Source organism: Erinaceus europaeus, chromosome 2, assembly GCF_950295315.1.
Source record: "Erinaceus europaeus chromosome 2, mEriEur2.1, whole genome shotgun sequence".
NCBI classification, from domain to species: domain Eukaryota; kingdom Metazoa; phylum Chordata; class Mammalia; order Eulipotyphla; family Erinaceidae; genus Erinaceus; species Erinaceus europaeus.
This window is the reverse complement of record NC_080163.1, coordinates 201,712,613-201,733,833: the sequence shown is the minus strand read 5'-3', so window position 1 is coordinate 201,733,833 and position 21,221 is coordinate 201,712,613. Positions and strand designations below refer to the sequence as shown.

Here is a 21,221-nt window from a genome sequence, read left to right as displayed (position 1 = left end):
ACAACTCAACAGAAGCAGATGGGCGCCGGGGGTGGGGGGGCAGTGAGACAGCTCAGCCGGGAAGGGACCTGCTTGGGCCTGCGTGTGACCCAGGTTACAGCCCAGTGCCTCCATGTGGGGGCACTACAGCACTGAAGGAAGCTCCGTGGCTACTGTGGTGTCCTGCAGCCATGTGCTGACCCCAGAGCCTCCTCCCATTCCCATTCCCACTCCCACTCCCACTCCCATTCCCATTCCCGCACACCTTGATATAGGGGTGGTCCTTGCAGGTGGTGCCCCACTGGCGGGCACAGCGCTCCTCCTTCCGGTGCTCGAAAAACTCAGGGTTGCGGAGGATGGCCACACGGCGGCCCTCGAACTCCAGGGCGAAGGCGGTGCAGCCATCCAGCCTGTCCTTGTCCTCCCGCGAGGCTGGCAGGACAATGGGCACCGACAGGTTGATGACGCCTCCTGCAGAGGGGGTGGGGAGGGCAGACGGATGGACGGGAGGAGCGAGAGGTTGTGGGGGCCTGGCTTCCAGGAGGGAGGCTGCTGCCCACTAAGGCAGGCGGGGACTGGGGGAGAGGTCGGGTGCACACAGCCCCAAGCAAGCAGGCACTGACCTCCCCCCACCCCAGATGAGAAAGGCAGTCAGGCTCTAGAGCACTGAGGGGGAGGCTTCCCGCAGCGATGGGCAAGGGAAACTGCAGGTCACCGGGGAAGGAACAGGCGCCGCTCTGTGGGGAAGGACTCTCGGGACAAAGGCCACCATCAGGCGAGTGACCGCGTAAAGCACAGGCCCCTTCCAGAACCTTCTACGCCCTTGTCTCTACAATACAGCTCTTTTAGAAGCAGGTGTGGCCTGATCTCTCTGGGCTCCTGGATCCAAGAGGATGAAGACCATGGCAAGGGTGTCTCTCTTTCTCTCATTTAACAATGATTTGCAAAATTATAAGATAACGGGTCTAATTCCACACTGTGCCCACCACCAGACTTCTGTGTCCCCATTCCCTCCATTGGAAACTGTGCTCGTTCTCCCAAGGCCACAGATATGGGTTGACTATTATTTCTAGAACTATCTCTATTCTATTTTTATAGAAGTGTCTATTTTTTTTCCCCCTGTGGTCCTGCCTTCTCTTCCTTTCTAAGCCACACCTACACTTATTACTACTTCCAAGTGTCTTTCCTTTTCTCCTCTTCTCTCTCTGGGTCCTGATGGAGTTGGGGTTCAGAGCCCTCTGGTCACCTTCCCCTAACATTTCTCCCCCTTTAGGAGTCTGGGCCAAAATTCTTTACGGGGAGCAGAAGGTGGGAGTTCTGATTTCTGTAACTGCTTCCCTGCTGGACATGGGTGTTGGCAGGTGGATCCACACCCCCAGCCTGTGTCTGTCTTTCCCTAGTGGGGCAGGGCTCTGGGGAGGGGAGGCTCCAGGATACACGGGTGAGGGCGTCTGCCCAGAGAGGTCAGGGTGTCTTTTTCATTCTTGTTCTTTTCTTTCTGTGGCAGAAAACGCTCTTTGAGGCATGAAACGCCCCCAGAGGCAAGAGATGCCCACGGAGGCAGGAAACGCCCTTAGAGGCAATAGATTCCCCCAGAGGCAAGAAATGCCCCCCTCAGGCCTCCCCGTGGCATCACACTGGTTCTTGCTGCTCTCCTATTTGGTTCCTCCATGTCTTGTGCCAGTTCTTTTGAAAATGCCTGTACGATATAGGTTTCTGTTCACCCCACACTCCTGATACTGTGGTCATTAGTTAAAAAGAAAGGGGGAAATGTTGGTATGCTTCTAAAAGCCCTTCTGTTTCATTGGTTTAATCCCCCCTGCTTAACACTGTATTCTACTTACATAACCACTGTTAACTAAGCACCGCCCTGCCTGCAAGGCACTGGTTTAATCTCCACTGGTTCATGATGTCTTTTTGCTCCGCCCCCTCTCCTAGGACACCCTGATCTCCACCAGTCTCTTTTCGCTCCACCCTCTCTCTGTCACATCCTGTTTCCACCCTACTTGGCGAGTATATATAAGGACAGGATTGTGATTAGAGATGGCTTAGATTGCGCTGCGTTCCACACAAATGAAGAGATACTGCATACAGCTCAGCCATGAGTCTCTGGTTGTCTCTGTCTCCCGCCAGCTAAGCTAGCCCGGCAACTCAGTAGGCAGCCCACAGAGACATGACCCACAGCTGGTTCTCAGGAAGAAGACGTCAAGAGTGGCAGGCACCAGTGTGTCCTTGTGACGAGGGTTCTGGAGGAGGAGGACTGGATGCCAGGTTTCCCAGACCTATTTCACATCTCAGTTAAAAACTAAGTCAGCACAGCGGACAATAGGGCCGCAGCACAGTACAGCTGGTGACTTCGTAAGAGTCCTGACTTAAGCAGTCAGCGGTGGTGCAATGGGTCCCAGGGCTGGATCTGTAAGTTTGAGTTTAGTCCCTGACATCACGTATGCCAGAGTGATGCTCTGGTTGTTTCTCTCATTAGTACTTAAATAAATCATATCTATACTGACGTCAATGTAAGGAAGGAATCTCACCGAGAATATACAAAGTCTACAGTTAACGCACATGTAACTGCAATATACCACATGACAGCTCTTTGGCGGTTCCCTCTTTACAGGGTTCTCCAAGAGTCAGGACAACGACCCTTCCAAGCACCTAGCCCAGAACCCCTTGTGTTGGTCTCCCCACTGTCTGGCGGGAGCACCACGGGAAGAAGCACTTTAGGGGAAGGTTTCCATGGTGATGGGGCATCCCTGGGGACCCCCTGTGCCCCCTCTCCCCTTCCCTGGGCTTCTCCTCTCTCGCCAGCACCAGAACATAGCTGGGGAAAGACGACACGGGGAGGGAGCTGTCCAGCTTCAGGGCTGGGATTCAGAGTGTGGCCTTACCGTCCAGGAGACAATCAAAATGGAGACACTGCAGGTATTCCCGCTCCCTCATGAAGCCGTTCAGGGGCGTCGCCCAGCCCTCCGCCAGGACCTGCACCCACTGCATGTCCACCTGCGAGGCACAGGAAGGGAGGTTGAGCCCCCGAAGTGTCAGCAGACGAGGGTGGGGCCACCGCGGGAGCCTGGCTCTGAAGAAGACGGAAGCACGCCTTCCATGGGTGGTTCTAGCTCCTAAGAATCTAAGATTGAGGGTGAACTGGTGAGGCCGCCCACCTGAGGTAGGGCCTGCTTTGCCTCGTACACACACGCACAGGTTGAAGAGACTCAGGTTCCTGTCCGGCCCCCACCACAGTGGGAGAAGCTTCAGAGCCCTGACGTTTCCCTCTCTCCTTCTTTCTTTCTGTCTGTCTGAGAAAGTTGGGCGGGAGCCCTGAAGGTGTGGCGGGGACTGAATATATAAAAAATAGATGGTAGGTATAGATTTAAGTAAATTATATACAAATAAAAAATATGTAAATAAGTAGAAGGACTCTAGGAAAGCTATCATAAAAACGACTTTTAAAGGTTTTCTTTATTTATTAATGAGAAAGACCAGAGGAGAAAGAGAAAGAACCAGATACCACTCTGGAACTGAACTCAGGAACTCATGCTTGAGAGTCCAATGTTTATATATTTTTTATTGTTGTAGTTATTATTGTTGTCATTGGATAGGACAGAGAGAAATAGAGAGAGGAGGGGAAGACAGAGAGGGGGAGAGAAAGACAGACACCTGTAGACCTGCGTCACTGCCTGTGAAGCGACTCCCCTGCAGGTGGGGAGCCAGGGGCTCGAACCGGGATCCTTAGGCCGGTCCTTGCGCTTTGCGCCACCTGCGCTTAACCCGCTGCGCAACCGCCTGACTCCTGAGTCCAATGTTTTTTTTTTATCCACTGTGCTATGTCCTGGACCACCATAAAAAATATTTCTTACAAAAAGGAAGGAAAAAAAAAAGAAAAAAATGGTCACCGGGAGCAGTGGATTTGTAGTGCCAGAACCAAGTCTCAGCAATGACCCTGGTGGTTGAAAACAAATATATTAATTAAATATTTTTAACTACAATAATAAACAAATTTAAAATGCATAGTTCTCTGGGGGAGGGGGATAGCTGCTGTCTCTGAATAAAATCCTAAAAAAATGTTCTCTCAACATGCTTTAAAAATACAGACACATACACACACACACACACACACACAGATGTATTTCCCACCGCTAGAGATGTTGATATATATGCCCCCACTCTGCAGTGTGTCAGATCCCACTGCTTGGTCCTTGGAACAGCAAAGCTCCCACCTTACTAATTTTCAGGGCTGGCAGCGTCTCTGCATCCGTTTTGGCAAGGTGAAGCTTGTTTTCGGGCACGTACAGTTCTTTCACTTCGTAGGAGGCGTCCACGGGCACGATGTCCTGCAGGACGAGAGCACAGGTGACTGCTGGGCTCGGCGGCCTCAAAGCTGTCCGCCAGCCGGCTCTGCTCTAGTCTGCTAGGGTCTTGCACCTCCACGAGTCTATGGTTCCCAGAAGACTTTTTCTTTTTTTCTTTTTTCGGGGCTCAGTGCCTGTACTACGAATTCACTGCTTCTGCAGGCTGTTTTTTTTTTTTTCCTTTTTGTTGTCCTTGTTGTTTATCATTGTTGTGGTAACTATTATTATCGTTGTTATTGCTGTCGTTGTTGGATAGGACAGAGAGGGATAGGAAGGGGAAGACAGAGAGGGGGTGAGAAAGACAGACACCTGCAGACTTGCTTCACCACCTGTGAAGCGACTCCCCTGCAGGTGGGGAGGGAACCAGGGGCTCAAACCAGGCTGCTTATGCTGGTCCTTGCGCTTTGCGCCACATGTGCTTAACCCGCTGCACTACCGCCTGGGCGCCCCCCCCCCCCCTTTTTTTTTCCTTTTAATTTCAGTGTGACTTAAGAAGAGAAGGGTGAGAACCATAGGGAAAAAAATGGGCAAATAAAGTGTAACAGCACCACCGGGCCACCTGGTGACCAGGCCCAGGCGAGGATAGAACTGTCTGGCTTTAAGGAAACAAAGATGCTCTGAGGGCATCCTAAAAGACTCACTGTTTATACTCACAGCCGGGGACCTAGGGATCAAGCCTATCACAAAAGGCCACCTGACCCAGGTTCAAGTCCTGAGGCACTAGAGGAAGCTCCCTGGCTCCTCCTCATTGCCCCCCATATGTTTCCCCATGAAATAGTAGTGGGGAAATAGCCTAAGAAAGTAGTATTGGGGGGGGCCAGGCGGTAGCGCAGCGGGTTAAGCGCATGTGGCACAAAGCGCGGGGACCGGTGTAAGGATCCCAGTTCGAGCCTCCGGCTCCCCACCTGCAGGGGAGTCGCTTCACAGGCGGTGAAGCAGGTCTGCAGGTGTCTACCTTTCTCTCCTCCTCTCTGTGTTCTTCCCCTCCTCTCTCTATTTCTCTTTGTCCTATCCCAACAACAACAACAGCAATAGCAACAAGGGCAATAAAAGAGTAAAAAAAAAAAAAATTTTTAAAGCCTACAGGAGCAGTGGACTCATAGTGCAGATGCTGAGCCCCAGTGATAACCCTGGAGGCAAAAAAAAATAAAATAAGAAAATAGTATATATAAACAAAAAATTCACCTTGTCATGATGCACAAGTAATCATGTACAAGGACCTGAGTTCGAGCCCCCACTCCCCACCTGCAGGGGGAAAGCAGATTCCGGGGTCCTAGCATCTGGCTAGGGTTTCTCTTAGCCATGAATAAACCACAAGAGGACGGGGGTTACCGGGTCGGGTTCCAGCAGCCCCTGCAGCCCTGGGTGCCCATACCCGTTCCTGGAGCAGTTCCACCACCTGCTGGACGCAGTCATTGACGTCACAGGAGTCTGTTTTCAGCACCAACTCTGGGGCCTCGGGCTTTTCATATTCAGAGTCGATCCCAGTGAAACCTATCGGGCAGTGCCGGGAAAACAGAGGCAGGTGGTAGTCAAAATCAGTTCACGGGGGCCGGAGTTCGTCACGCCGAAGACGTTCCTATTTGTGTTACTTTTCTCCCTCAGTCTTGAGATGTCTTTATTAAAGAAACAAAGGAGCTAAATGAAGAGATAGCTAAACTAGAACTATTGGACATTTTCAGAGTAAAAATGGTGATTTCACCGTTTTCAGCCCATCTTGGATGGAGCATGAAGAAATCATGTTCAGTGAAATAAGTCAGAAACAGAAGGATGAAGATGGGATGATCTCACTCACAGGCAGAAGTTGAAAAACAAGATCAGAAGGGAAACCACTAAGCAGAACCTGGACTGGAGCTGGTGTCTTGCACCAAAGTCAAAGACTCTGGGGTGGAGGGGAGGGTTCAGGTCCTGGATCATGATGGCAGAGGAGGACCTGGTGGGGGTTGTATTGTTGTGTGGAAAACTGGGGAATGTTACGCATGTACAAACTTGTATTTACTGTCAACTGTGAAACAATAAATAATAATAATAATAAAAAAGAAAAATGTCTTTATTATTAAAGATCTCTAAGCAACGGCATCTTCTTTAAACACCGCAGTGGCTCTCACTGTTCACAGGTGCCATGTCCAGTGATGACGTCCTCGGACACTGAATTCTACTGCACTGCGGCCCCCCGGGGAAACGCAGCCCTGTGCTCCCCTCACCAGGGTTCAGGAGACTGATGACTAGCAGGGAGTGTCGCTTTTGTGTGCCTTTCCGTTTAGAGACGCCTCACTTCGCTGTGAAACCAAAGCAGGCCCTCAGACAGCATCTCTGTGTTCAACCAAGCTTAGGGTATTTATCATGGTCATTATGACAAGAGCGACACCAAACAAACAAAATGGCGGCGACTCCTCACACTGTTGACTCACTGGTTGGTGGCGGCCTTGTGGCTGAGCCCACATGCCTGTCTCCCTCACCTCCCCCAGAAGGTCGCAGCCTGCCAGCACTGGGAAGAACTGGGTGTCACTCAACGCCTGGCCTGGGGGTGGGGTAGGGCAAGTCCAAGTAGCAAGATCACACCAGTTTCTGCAGGTGGGGAGCAGGGACTCAAACCCCAGACCCTCATGCATAGTCATGTGTGCACTCAAGCGGCTGCAGCACCCTCCCTCCGTCCCCCATCATGATTCTCAGGGAACTGAAGCCCAGAGCCAGTAGTGCCAAGCCCTGCCCACAGGTGTTTTAGAAGCTCCCTGGGGCGAGGCTGAAAGAGGCAGGACATTAGTGTTAGGAGGCTGGGTTCTGCATTGGAAAAGTCCAGAGAGCCTCTTCCTGGCTCATTTATTTATTCTGCAGGCGATGACACCATGGAGGACAACATTCCCACTGAAGTGGAGCGGTCACGGGCACGCTCTGGGGGCGATGCGGACGGCACAGAGCTACAGGCTGGAGACTGGCAGAGAAAAGCAGAGGCAGCCTGGCATCTGGAGGGGTGCCCCGTCTCCTCTGACCTGGAACGCTCCCCACCACGGCTCTCTGACAGCATGGATGGGGAGCGTGAAAGCCCCATTCATGACCCGGAGCACATGCACCTCAAAGACAAAAACACTGGCTAACCAAGTCGCAGATGCTACTATGACGCCATCTGACCTCCCTGGGCAGACGCCCTCACCCATGCATCCTGGAGCCTCCCCTCCCCAGAGCCCTGCCCCACTAGGGACAGACAGACACAGGCTGGGGGTGTGGATCCACCTGCCAACACCCATGTCCAGCGGAGAAGCAATGACAGAAGCCAGAACTCCCACCTTCTGCTTCCCCATAAAGAATTTGGGTCCAGACTCCCAGAGGGGGAGAAATGTTAGGGGGAAGATGACCAGAGGGCTCTGAACTCCAACTCCATCAGGACCAAAGGAGAAGAGGAAAAAAGGAGGGACATATGGGAAGTAGTTACACATGTACGTGTGACTTAGAAAGGAAGAAAAGGCAAGACCATAGGGAAAAAAAAAAAGGGGGAGGGGACAAAAACAGATAGAAATAATAGTCTACCCGTGTCTGAGACACTGGGAGACCACTGCAGTTTCTAATGGTGATCTGGTATTGGAATGGTGTAGAATCATACCCCCGTTATCTTATAATTTTGTATGTCACTGTTAAAGCATTAATAAACAAAAATTCACTCCAAGACAAGAAAAAAAAAGTACATGTTCCTTGCCATGGGTGGGTCCCAGGCTCCAGCCCTGGCCTCACATGGCAGTGCCAAGGCACCAGGGGAAACTCCAGTCATGTGCTGGTTCGTCTTCTCCCAGAGTTAAAAAGTGACCCAGGGGGAGTCAGGTGTTAGCACAGCAGGTTAAGCACACGTGGTGCAAAGCGCCAAGGACCATCATAAGGATCCCGGTTCGAGCCCCCCGGCTCCCCACCTGCAGGAGAGTCACTTGACAGGCGGTGAAGCAGGTCTGCAGGTGTCGATGTCTTTCTCTCCCCTTCTCTGTCTTCCCCTCCTCTCTCCATTTCTCTCTGTCCTATCCAACAACGATGACATCAACAATAATAACTACAACAACCATTAAAAAAGACAAGAGCAACAAAAAGGAAATAAATATTTTTTAAAAAAAAGTGACCCAGGGACCTCCATTCTGACCAAGAACCCTGAGCTCACAGGAGCACAAGGCCCTCCAGCTCCAGGATAGAAACTAATAATTAGGGCAGGGGAGGCAGCATAATGGTTATGCAAAGACACTTTCCTGCCTGAGGCTCCACGGTCCCAGGTTTAATCCCCAGCACCGCCATCAGCCACAGCTAAGCAGGGCTCTGTTCTCTTGTCTGTAGTCTTTTCTCTCTGTATCTCTCTCGATAAAGTAAATAAAATACTCTTTAAAAATAAATAACAACTAAGATGCAGCCTCTGTGGGCCTGAATTCCATCATTTCACTTTTCTACATCCTTCTCTCCCGGCAGGGAAAGCTGGTCAGAGACAGAGCAGGTGGCGTGGAGGCCCACAGTCGGGCCCCGGCTACTCCTCTCAGCCTTCGCTACTCATCCGAGCTGAGCAGCCTGATCTTTCAGGGTCAGGGATGGGACGGGCAGGCTGAGTGGGTGAAGCTGGGTGTCCGGGCTGGTCAGGTTGGAGGTCGGCCTGGCCCCCACATCCGATGGCCCGGGGAGAGGGGCGTGGGGAGGGCATCTGCTCTACCTTCTCCTCCTTGGGGTAGGTAGGGAGCTGAACGCCAGGTTGAAGGGAGAGGTCACTGCATCACGTGTGCAGCCCAGGGAAGATTCCCTGCAGACCTGCTTTGCCACTTGTGAAGTTTCCGCCCTGCAGGGGGAAGCCAAGGCTTGAACGCCGGTATTAGCACACCGTGCTGTGTACGCTCACACGGGTGTGCCACCGCCTGGCTCCCGACGTGGTACTTGCTCTACTGGCACTGAACTCCGTGAAGCAGGCCTGTCAATCATGAGATGGTTCCAACCGGATAGGCAGCACCCATGGAGTGGGGGGCCTGGCTGGGGGGGGGCAGGGTGGCGGGTGGGGGGGACCCCGGCTGCTGGCAACACTCCCTCCAGGCCAATCAGAGGCTGGCCCCCCAGGCCCCGGGAGACAGCGGCTCTGAAGGGAGACGGGCAGCGGTGCTCACCTTTGATCTCTCCCGCCCGCGCCTTCTTGTAGAGCCCCTTCACGTCCCTCTGCTCACACACGTGCAAGGGTGCATCCACAAACACCTCAAAGAACGGCAAGCTGGCGGCCTCGTGGATCTGACGAGCGTTGTGACGGTCCTGGGGAGGAAGCACAGGGACGGGCGCGTGATGCCGAGCCCTCGGTCTTGGCATCCGAGCGCCCTGTGGACGCTGAGAACGAGGCCGTGGGCAGGGCGGCTTCCTGCGCGTCCGGACACAGTTCAGGGTCTGTGGGTCCTCAGGAACCACTGCGGACCCCCGGGTCCCCCAAGGCCGCGTGGCCTCTGGGTTTAAGCCCCGGCAGGCACCAAAGTAAGGATTCGGGGGAAGCTCCAGGGATGGTGGAATGGTCCTGTGGCCTCTCCCTCTCTCCTGGAGAAAAAAAGAAAGAAAGAGAGAGAGAGAGAGACGAGGGAGGCTGGGCAGTGATGCACCTGGTTGAGTGCACATGTGACAGTGTGCGAGGACTGAGCTTCAAGCCCCCCTGCCCAGCGAGGCTTTACAAACAGTCAGGCAGGGTTGCAGGCCTCTCTCTCCCTCCCCCTCTTTACCTCTCCCCTTCCCTCTCCATGTCTCTCAGTCTTTATGCAATAATAATAAATATGTATGTATATATGTATATATATATATATATATATATATGAAAGACAGAGAGAAAGGAGTGAAGGAAAGAGGAAAGAGAGAGAAAGAAAGGAACAAAGGAGGAAATGAAGGAGAAAAAGGAACAAAGAAAGGAGGAGGAAAGAATGAGAGAGAAAGGAACAAAGGGAGGAGGAAAGAATGAGAGAAAAAAGAATGAGAGGGAGAAAGAAAGGAACAAAGGAGGAAAGAAAGAATGAGAGAGAGAATGAGAGAGAAAGAAAGGAGCAAAGGAAGGAGGAAAGAAAGAGAAAAAGGAACAAAGGAAGGAGGAAAGAAAGAGAGAAAGAAAGGGACAAAAAGAAAAGAAGCAAAGGGGGCGGAAGGGAGGGGCAGAAGGGAAGGAAAGAAAGGGAAGGGAGGAAAAGGGGAGAGAGAGGAAGCTGTCATCCCAAGGAGGCAGCCCCCGCGGTGGTCCCGGGTTCAAGCCCCAGAGGCCAGAGTGTGGCGGCGAGCGCACCTGCGTGTAGGGGGAGATGAAGCTGGTGACGCACACCAGGCCGGCGTCCGCGAACAGCCGGGCCACCTCTGCGATGCGACGCACGTTCTCCTCCCTGTCCGCGGGGCTGAAGCCCAGGTTCTTGTTGAGGCCCTGGCGGATGTTGTCGCCGTCCAGGGTGTAGCAGGGGATGCCGTGGCACACCAGGTGCTCCTCCAGGGCCATGCTCACCGTGGTCTTGCCCGCGCCCGACAGACCTGCCCGCGGGAGTGGGGGACGCTTCAGCAGCAGGGAGCGGGGCTGCGGGCGTCTCCCTCTCTTTCTCTCCCCCTTCCTGTCTGTATCTCTATAAAAAATACCATGATGGGGTCGGGTGAAGCGTACCTGGCATGAAGCGCAAGGACCCGTCTAAGGATCCCGGTTCGAGCTCCCCACCTGCAGGGGAGTCGCTTCACAGGCGGTGAAGCAGGTCTGCAGGTGTCTGTCTTTCTCTCCCCCTCTCTGTCTTCCCCTCCTCTCTCCATTTCTCTCTGTCCTGTCTAACACTGACATCAATAGCAACAACAATAATAACTACAACAACAATAAAAAACAAGGGCAACAAAAGGGAAAATAAATAAATCAACATAAAATAATAATAATCTACTTTTACCTTGAATGGTATCTATAGTCTAAACATAATAGTCATGTCTACCTATAAACATCACTTTAAAAGAATTTTTTTTTTCTTTATTGATTGGCTGTTAGTTTACATACAGTGTATGTACACTGAACACTTCTGGGAGTCCAGCTTCCTGGCTAATATAAGCACTGTTTCTGGAGTCCAGTGGCCTCTCGCTCAACCCTACCTGTCAGCCACACGGTACAGCCACGGAAGCCACCCCTGGTCCCCACCACCTGGCCCCTCTTGTTCCTGCTGACATGGTGAGCTTGGTAGGTGACATTTGTTGCTCTCTGCATCCCCTGGAGGAAAAAGAAAAAGAAAAAAACAAAAAAGAATGAATGAATGAATGAATGAATGAATGAATGCTGGCTGGATCCTTTAAAAGGCAGGTACAGCGTCCTTGCAAATGGGCGGCTAAACCCCAACAGAGAGGTGAAGAGGAAGGTGGCTGCTGCCCCCTACCCCCACCCCCACCTTGAGAGGATGCCACAGGGGTCCAGTGACTCAGACAGACCACTTTATTCTATGCTTAGGGTTTGACGAAAGGGGACTTTTTTTTTTTTGCCTCCAGGGTTATTGCTGGGGCTCACTGCCTGCACCTTGAATCCACTGCTCCTGAAGGCTATTTTTTCTCTTTTGTTGCCCTTGTTGTTTATCGTTGTTGTGGTTATTGTTGTTGTTATTGCAGTTGTTGTTGTTGGACAGGACAGAGAGAAATGGAAAGAGGAGGAAGAGACAGAGGGGGAGAGAAAGACAGACACTGACAGGCCTGCTTCACTGCTTGTGAATCGAGTGCCCTGCAGGTGGGGAGCCGGGGGCTTGAAGCGGGATCCTTATGCCGGTCCTTGGCCTTGCAACACCACGTGCGCTTAACCCGCTGCGCTACTACCCAGCCCCCTGACGGGGACTTTAAACCTGAATTTAAACCTAACCCCCTAACTAGAGCACCTGAGAGCCAGCCTGTCACTGCTCCATCTGCCAGTCTCTCATTGGTCTGGAAAATCTGGGAAACACCGGAGGAAGCCAGGCACTATTTCTCTTATCTGAGAGAGAAGAGGGAAAAACGAAGGACACTAGGAAGAAGTGATAAGTGTATGTCTATTTTAGGAAGGAAGTGAAGGTAGGGCTGTTTAAAAAAATGGGCAAAAAATTCTGGTTCTACCCCCCAGTTCCCCACCTGCAGGGGAGTCGCTTCACAGGCGGTGAAGCAGGTCTGCAGGTGTCTTTCTCTCCCTTTTTCTGTCTTCCCCTCCTCTCTCCATTTCTCTGTCCTATCCAACAATGATGACATCAATAACTATAATAATAATAACTACAACAATAAAAACAAGGGCAACAAAAGGGAATAAATAAATAATATATCATTTTTATGGGCAAAAAACAAAACAAAACAGACAGACAGACAGATAGGTATAAAGTAAGCTCATCTCTGTGACCTTGGGAGAACTACTGTCGTTTCCACTGGACCATTATAGGGACACAGAATTCTGGTGGGAACGGTGTGAAATGATGCCCCCATTATCTTACCGTAAATTACTAGTAAATTTTAAAAAATATCCCTTGGATTCTACACACTTAAATCTCAGCATCCCTGGAACATTTTCCATCCGTGTGACCCATACGTTACTCACCAGCTCATCTACAATCTGTGGGGGGTGTTTATCTTTAGATAGAGGCAGAGAGAGAGAGAGGGAAAGAGACCACAGCATCCAAGTTTTCCTCAATGTGGTAGGGGCTAGGCTCGAACCCGGACCCTGAACATGGCAAATCAGTGCACTATCCAACTGAGCCATCTCGCTGCCCTTCCCCCACCCCCGGCTCTTTGATCGTCTCTCTGGGTACAGGTGTGTCTGACTCCTAGAGAGGGAGGGTGGGCTGTGAACTCTGGGTTATACAGGCCTCTCTCTGTGTCCTCTGCAAGCTGATTTATTTGTAACTTAAAAAAAAAATCAACTATCAGGGGCTGGGTGGTGGTGCACCCGGTTGAACGGACATGTAACAATGCGCAAGGATCCAGGTTCAAGTCCCCGGTCCCCACCTGCACGGGGAAGCTTCACAAGTGAAGCAGGGCTGCAGGTGTCTCTCTGTCTCTCTCCCTCTCTATCTCCCCCTTCCCTCTCGATTTCTGGCTGTCTCTATTCAATAAATAAAGATAATAATAATAATAATAATAATAATAATAATAATAATAATAATAAACAACTATCTTATTTGATAGGACAGAAAGAAAACTGAAAGGGGATAGAGATACACAGAGGGAGAGAAACACCTACAACCCTACTTCTCCACTCCTGAAGACTCCCTCCTGCAGATATAGGGATCAGGGGCTAGAACCTGGGCCCCTGCATGTGGTGACATGTATGCTTCACGGGCGTGTCACTGTCTGGCCACAAACGTCTTTGTTTTTGACCAGAGTTCCACTCAGTTCTGAGTACTGGGGACCAAACCCATGGCCTCTCTCTCCCTTATGGGTCTGGGGAGCTGGCTCCTGTGAGCAAGGCCCTGTGTTCCATCCAGGTCGCCTGGGGACCAGCCCCGCTGTCCCTCTGTCTTGGGGTGGAGGCCTTCCCCTACCTGTGGCTGCAGTTAGAGCAGAGGGGAAGACACACAGGGTGGGCTAATACTCAGTCCACACTCCACAGTGTGTATACACACACACACACACACACACACACACACACACACACACACACACACACACACACACACACACACACACACGGTGAGGAGGAAGCCAGACAAGACGCTGAGATTCCAGCCAGAGATAAAGGTTAAAACAGACACCCCAGGCGGAAGGGAACCAGGCTGGAGAACCACCTCCCAGGCCACTGCTGTGGGCATTTTCTCTTTTCTTTTTTTTTTCTTTTTCTTTTTCTCAAGCTCTTTCAGTCTTTTGCAACACCCTGATAAGGCTCTCTGTCTCCTTTCATACATAGGTGGGCAGGGAAATACCAGTGGCTCTCCCAGGTGATGTGGTGAGTCTCCAGAAGGGCCCAGAAACTTGAGTGAATTCAGACAACGCATTTATAAAGCTGTAAACCCTCCTTCCAGGGTTAGCTGTCATCGCTACAACTTCCCAACTCCTCCGCACAAGACCACCGTTGTCTGGCTCACCAAGGGAAAAAGCCTCGCTCAGCCATGCTCTCTCTCAACACAATCCCTCTTTCAGCCCAACCGCTGGGTCCTTTTCACGCTCTCTGGAAGGTTTTCATCCCTTCTCTTTCCTCCATCTCCACTCCCACCTTTCACTCCCTTGCTTGCTCTGCATGGGTGAGCACCAAGGACAAGCCCCTCCCGCCCACATCGGAGTCATGTGACAGGCACATGCTACTGGCTCATCCAGACCTCGCCTGCCCCATGGCCCCCCCGTCTGTCCTCCAGGACTGGCAGCTCAGGGGGGCTCTCTCCCTGCCGCTCATTTTTCAGGCAGCTTGATCTTCCTGGAATATCCAGAGTGGTTCTCTATACTCCTACCTTGTCCATTGATAAATCTGAGAGGGACAGATGATTACAAAGTCCCACCCTCTCTCCCCACCTGCAGGGGGAAAGCTTTGCAAGCGGTGAATCGATGCTGCGGGTGTCTCTCTCTTTCACTCTCCCGCTCTATCCCCACCTTCCCTTTCGATCTCTGCCGGTCTCTATCCAATAAGTAAATGAAGGGAATTAAAAACATATATATACAGAAAGCCACAACCTCACTAGAAAATCCAAAGCCGTCCCAGGGAATCGCCTCTTAACTGAGCACTGGAACACTGACAACTTGATCAGTGTGGAGAGAGCAGCGTAAGATTTGCATGGGGGAGGGCCCAGGCTTGCTCACCAGTAGCCAGAGCTCAGTGGTGCTAAGAGTTCCAGTTGCATTCATTAGAAAATAGAAATTAAAAAAAAAAAACACCCTCATGTTTGAAAGAAAAATGTGCTGCACCCAGCATCATTCTGTCTTGTCTTATCTATTCAATCTCATTTCCACTCCACAATGAAATTGCTCCGGGGTAATCAAGCGGTGTCCGGGCAGTTCCTGGAGTTGAAAGGAACGTGGCGGGTTCTCACTCCCAGCTCTCCCTCACAGTTTCTCTGTGTCTCAGAAACCTGAGCAGGTTTCTCCACCTTCAATCCTGCCCAAAATGTCCAGGCTAGACTAAGAGTAAGACTCTGCCCATCGCCTGAATGCCCAGACAAGCCAGGAGGAGAGAAGAGGCAGGTGGGGTCTCTCATTTCCATCTTCACAGGTGATGTCTCTACAGAGGATGCAAGCTTACTCGGCAAGTGGAAGGACAAAGGAGTGGGCTAAGGACGTTGTAACGGAACTGAACCGTAAATACTCACAAACCCAACCTTATTTCCTTAAGCAGGAAATTCCTCAAGGTAGTCAACCATTTCATAGCGCTTTCAAATTATTTTCTTTACCCTCCCCCAAAAAAACAGTCTGTGTAACACCCATATACACACAACTACAGACTACTTGACTCAGTTGAGGCTTAAACAGTCTGTTTGTTTGTTGTTGTTTTTTCCAATACCACACAGCTACAAAATGGCAAAGGAACTGGAGACCCAGCCAGCCAGTGCCCCTGGCAAAATTCTAATTCTCTTTGACTTCCTTTCCCTCCTTGTCAACTAAGAGCTTGACTTTCTATCTGAAAGGAGAATGACAGAGTCAGGTGAGAAGTCTCCATTATCAACAGGATGGATAAACTAAGAAATTCAAATGAATTATTTATTTGCCTGGAGTGGCTTTTTTTTTTTTTTTTGACTCACCAATGGTAATGATTTACAAGGCTGCATTTAAACCTTATGATGTTTTAGTGAGAGATTACAAACTAAAAAGAAAAAAAAAAATGCATCTAAACCTAAGCCTGGTTACTTTCCTGCTTCCGAATTTGGGTATCACCTCCTTGACAACACACCTCCACCAGCCCCAGGCCACAGGGCTCTGCTCTGCTCTTGCGACATCTAAGAGCTGTTTCTCATCGGAAAAAGCAAAAGCCAAGGAAGGAAGCCACCTTCTTAGCAGGTCACAGGGCCCAGCCCAGCCAGCTGGCAGAGGTGGTGACATCTGTATGCGTCTGCCCACACCTCCCAGGATCCCAGATTGAGGCTCTGAAGCTCCCTGTGGAGCTGTGAGACTCCAGAGCTTCCCACCAGGCCACAAAGGGCCGCTCAGTGCAGGGCAGGCTCAGGGCCCTGAATGGCCACATTGTCAGGGGGCTCTGCTTGCAGCATTAAAAAGTCAGAGTGGAAAAGGGGGGGGAGGCCGCCTTCCCTGGGGGGCGAGGAGCCAGGGAGAAGCTTGAAGTCCTTCTCTGGGGGGGTGCACAGAACCCTAGAGGTGCAACCTGACACCTGGTTTGCTAGTCTGCCCCCCCAGATCTGCAGCTCACCCCCACACACACACAGAGACACACAGGGCTCCTCAAGTCTCCAAGTCCTCTTGCTCCCAGGTCTTCAGCTGGCAGCCCCTCCTCCAGACAGACCCCCCCCAGGTCTCCAGCTCCTCCCCAGACCGCCCCCCCAGGGTCTAGCTCACCCCCCACCACCATGCACACAGACACACACTGCCCCCCCCAGGTCTCCAGCTCCTCCCCAGACCGCCCCCCCAGGGTCTAGCTCACCCCCCTCCACCATGCACACAGACACACACTGCCCCCCCAGGTCTCCAGCTCCTCCCTAGACTGTCCCCCCAGGGTCTAGCTCACCCCCCCCACCATGCACACAGACACACACTGCCCCCCCAGGTCTCCAGCTCCTCCCCAGACTGTCCCCCCAGGGTCTAGCTCACCCCCCCCACCATGCACACAGACACACACTGCCCCCCCCAGGTCTCCAGCTCATCCCCACCCCAGACTGTCGGCAGATCTGCAAGTCGCCCCACCCAGACAGCCTCCCCAGGAGGCCTCCAGTTCACTCCGCCACCAAGCAGCTCCGCTCTGGCTCGCCCCCCGCCCCCAGATTGTCCTCCAGCTCGTCCCGCCCACACTGTCCGGCTGACCCCCTGGCTGAGTCCCAGGCCTCCAGCCCGCCCTCCCTTAGACTGTCCCCCAGGTCTCCGGCTCAAGACCCCGAGCGCCCCCCAAGCTTCCAGCTCGCCCCCCCCCGAGGGGACAGCCCCCCAGACCTCCAGGCCTCCCAGGCTGCGGAGCTGGGCCTGGCCGGGCTGCCCGCTGCAGGCGCGCGGCTAGGGAAAGGAGGGGAGAGGGATCCCCGACTCCGGGAAGCTGCGGCCTGAGTCTCCCGGGTCCCCGCCCCGCCTCACCCAGCTCTGCGCGTCGTTGCTCAGCTTGACTTTCTTGCACAGACTGCCGGGGGCGTCCATGCTGCGGGCCCACTGCAGCCACAGCACAAGCCAGGGGGCGGGGCCGGGGCCGGGAAGGGGCGGTGCAGGGGGCGGGGCCGGAAAGAAAGGGGCGGGGCCGGCGCGGGACCACGCACGCGGACGCGCGCCTCCTCCCCGGCCCCGCCCAGGCTATAGGCCCAGATGCCATGGGCTGGGCGGGGCCTCGGGGACGGGGCCTCGGTGAGCGCGCGCGGCGCTCCGCCCCCTGGGAAATCCAAGGGAAGGGGCGGGGCCACCGAGACCCCTGTGTGAAGAATGTGTGACACGCATGCGCAGAAACTGGGCCTTGCACAGCCTCCAAAAACGCAGGCCGGGGGCGGAGGTCTACTACGCACGCGCACTCGAGGCTCCGCCCCGGGCCCTGCCCGGGCTGTGGGCTAAGCCGCCTAGGTCGGGGTTGGGGCGGGGCCTCCGCGGCGCCCCTCCCTCTGGGTTCCCGGCAAGGGGGGCGGAGCCCCGAAGGCCGCCGCGGCAGGACGGCGCATGCGCAGAGGCTGGACCCGCAGCCAGGCAGAGCCACGAGGCCGGAGGACGATTCCTCCAAGTCCTGAAACTTGAGGCGAAGAGACACTGGTGCGGCCTCCCGCCCCTCCGGCTTCTTCCCGTGTGCTGTCCGCCTCTCCGTGCCCCCGGCAGGCCACTTTGAAAAAGGAGGGGAGGGTCTTCCGGCCTCGGGTAGGGCAGGCGAGATGTTGTAGAGACCCGAGTCTCCATTGCAGAAAAAGGGGGCGGGGTGGTGCTGCGGCCGAGCGCAGAGGCCCAAGGGCCCGGGTTTGAGCCCCCCCAGTCCTTGTGCATGTAGACAGAGGCCCTAGTCAGAGAAAAAGGAGAGGAGGGGGTCGGGCGGTGGCGCAGCGGGTTAAACGCACGTGGCGCAAAGCACAGGGACCGGCGCAAGGATCCCGGTTCGAGCCCCCGGCTCCCCACCTGCAGGGGAGTCGCTTCCCAGGCGGTGAGGCAGGTCTGCAGGTGTCTGTCTTTCTCTCCCCCTCTCTGTCTTCCCCTCCTCTCTCCATTTCTCTCTGTCCTCTCCAACGACAGCAACAACAACAATAATAACAACCACAACCATGATGGAACAACAAGGGCAACAAAAGGGGAAAAAAATGGTCTCCAGGAGCAGTGGATTCGACCGAGCCCCGCCAATAACCCTAGGAGGGAGGGGGGCAAAAAAAAAAAAAAAAAAAAGGAAAGAAAAAAAGAGAAAGGAAGCTGTGGTAGAGGTAGATTGAGAGAGAGGGGAGACACTGGCAGCACTGTCCTCAGCCTTTTGTGAAGCCTCTTCTGAGCAGGTGCTCTCCCGGGGTGCCTGGTGCTCACACCTGGGGACGCACGTAAGGTGGAGTGGTCGGGCTCCGCAGTCGGCCACCTCCCAGCACCGCAACCTTGAGAACCTGTACGGATTTAAAATACACACACACACACACACACACACACACACACACACACACACACTCTCACACACACACACACACACACACACACACACACACACACACACTCACACACACACACACACACACACACACACACACACACACTCACACACACACACACACACACACACACACACACTCTCACACACACACACACACACACACACACACACTCACACACACACACACACACACACACACACACACTCTCACACACACACACACACACACACACACTCACACACACACACACACACACACACACACACACACACACACACACATAGTTGGATAGAGACAGAGAAATTGAGAGGAGGAGGAGATAGGGAGAGACACAGAGAGACACCTGCAGACCTGCTTCACCACTCGTGAAATGTTCACCCTGCAGGTGGGGGACCAGGGGATTGAACCCGAAGCCTTGTGCACTGTGGTGTGTGCGCCTAACCAGGTGCGCCACCCACTGGCCCCAGGATTTCTTTTCTTTCCCGAGGCAGAGAGTGACGGGGAAATGTTGGACTGGTAAGAGTACAGGGCTGGCATTCCTGGGCCTCTGAGCAGTGCCCCCCTCTCTTTCTCTCTCTCTTTCTCTCTCTGACTCCTGTGAAAGCATCTTTATATGTTCTAATTCTCTCTCACAAAATGCTTTTAAATACATAAACAGAGGGACCAGGAGGTGGCGCACCTGGTTGAGTGCACGTGTTACAATGCGCAAGGACCCAGGTTCGAATCCCCTGGCCCCCACCTGCAGGGGGAAAACTTCACAAGTGGTGAAGCAGGGCTGCAGGTGTCTCTCTATCTCTCTCCCTGTCTATCAACCCCTTCGCTCTTAATTTCCGGCTGTGTCTATCCAATAAATAAATAAATATTTTTTTTAAAAATACATAAACAGAGAAAGCACAATGCAAAAAAAAAATTAAATAAATAAATAAAAGTGCCTGAAATTGTTTGGGATCCCACTGGGAACCCCTTGTTGGAAAGACGAGTGTTTCCCTCTCAGGAGGGGACCAGGGACTTGAACCAGAGTCCTTATGGTATGGTAGTCAGATGCACCACTGCCCATCCTATACCCCCCTCTTTTTTTTTGTCTTTTAAGAAATCCCCAGGATAAAGATTAGGTCCTTCTAATTAATGGTCCTTCTTTTTTTAAAATTTAATTAATTAATTTATTTTTGTTGTATTTATTTATTTAGTCCCTTTTGTTGCCCTTATTGTTTCGTTGTTGTAGTTATTATTTTTGTTGTTACTGATGTCGTTGTTGTTGGATAGGACAGAGAGAAATGAAGAGAGGAGGGGAAGACAGAGGGGGAGAGAAAGACAGACACCTGCAGACCTGCTTCACCGCCTGTAAAGCGACGCCCCTGCAGGTGGGGAGCCGGGGGGCTCGAACCGGGATCCTTATGCCGGTCCTTGCGCTTTGCACCACGTGCGCTTAACCCACTGCGCCACCGCCCTACTCCCTAGTGGTTCTTCTAATTAGGTCCTTCTAATGGGGTAGGTCCATTTCTAATGCAATGAAGAATCCAGACTGTCTTCACAGGAGATGAGCCAGTTTAAATTCCCAACAGTAGTGCAGAAGGATTTTCCTCTTCCATTCTTTCTTTCTCTCTCTCTCTCTCTCTCTCTCGGATAGAGACAGCTGGAAATTGAGAGGGGAGGGAGTGGTAGGAAGGGAGAGAGACAGAGAGACACCTGCAGCCCTGCTTCGCCACTTGCAAAGCTTTCCTGCTGCAGGTGGGGACCAAGGGTTCAAACCTGGGTCCTTGTCCACTGTAACATGTGCGCTCAACCAGGTGCGCCACCACCTGGCCGGCAGAAAGATTTTCTTTTCTCCATGTCCAACATTGTTGCCTGTCCTTTCCGGTGTGTGATACAGCCCATCTGTGCAAGTGGTGTCTAACTGTTGCCTTGACTTGAAATCCTTGGATTATAAGTACTGTTCACATTTTAAACGTGTCTGTTTCCGTTTTTTTTTAAATTTTTTATATTTATTTATTTATTTATTCCCTTTTGTTGCCCTTTTTTTTTAATTGTTCTTGTAGTTATTATTGTTTTATTGATGACATCGTTGTCAGATAGATGAGAGAGAAATGGAAAAAGGAGGGGAAGACAGAGAGGGGGAGAGAAAGACAGACACCTGCAGACCTGCTTCACCGCCTGTAAAGCGACGCCCCTGCAGGTGGGGAGCCGGGGGCTCGAACCGGGATCCTTACGTTGGTCCTTGTGCTTTGCG

The 21,221-nt window shown here is 52.6% G+C and overlaps 1 protein-coding gene and 1 long non-coding RNA gene across 2 annotated transcripts in view; one reads left to right on the top strand and one right to left on the bottom strand.

Annotated features, from left to right (window-relative positions):
• The window catches only part of PAPSS1 (3'-phosphoadenosine 5'-phosphosulfate synthase 1), a 28,058-nt gene extending 10,469 nt beyond the window's left edge, over window positions 1-17,589 (bottom strand). The window contains exons 1-8 of the mRNA XM_060186293.1: window positions 17,475-17,589; window positions 11,409-11,523; window positions 10,582-10,817; window positions 9,443-9,581; window positions 5,704-5,822; window positions 4,197-4,310; window positions 2,868-2,979; window positions 245-450 (exon numbers count right to left, since the gene is read on the bottom strand). Of these exons, the coding sequence (XP_060042276.1) occupies window positions 245-450; window positions 2,868-2,979; window positions 4,197-4,310; window positions 5,704-5,822; window positions 9,443-9,581; window positions 10,582-10,817; window positions 11,409-11,523; window positions 17,475-17,534 (1,101 nt within the window). The 5' untranslated portion in view covers window positions 17,535-17,589. The remainder of the gene's footprint in view (window positions 1-244; window positions 451-2,867; window positions 2,980-4,196; window positions 4,311-5,703; window positions 5,823-9,442; window positions 9,582-10,581; window positions 10,818-11,408; window positions 11,524-17,474) is intronic.
• Window positions 17,590-18,029: 440 nt separating this feature from the next.
• LOC132536868 (uncharacterized) overlaps window positions 18,030-21,221 on the top strand; it is a 61,080-nt gene continuing 57,888 nt past the window's right edge. Inside the window, exon 1 of the long non-coding RNA XR_009548416.1 lies at window positions 18,030-18,128. This is a non-coding gene — a long non-coding RNA (uncharacterized LOC132536868). The remainder of the gene's footprint in view (window positions 18,129-21,221) is intronic.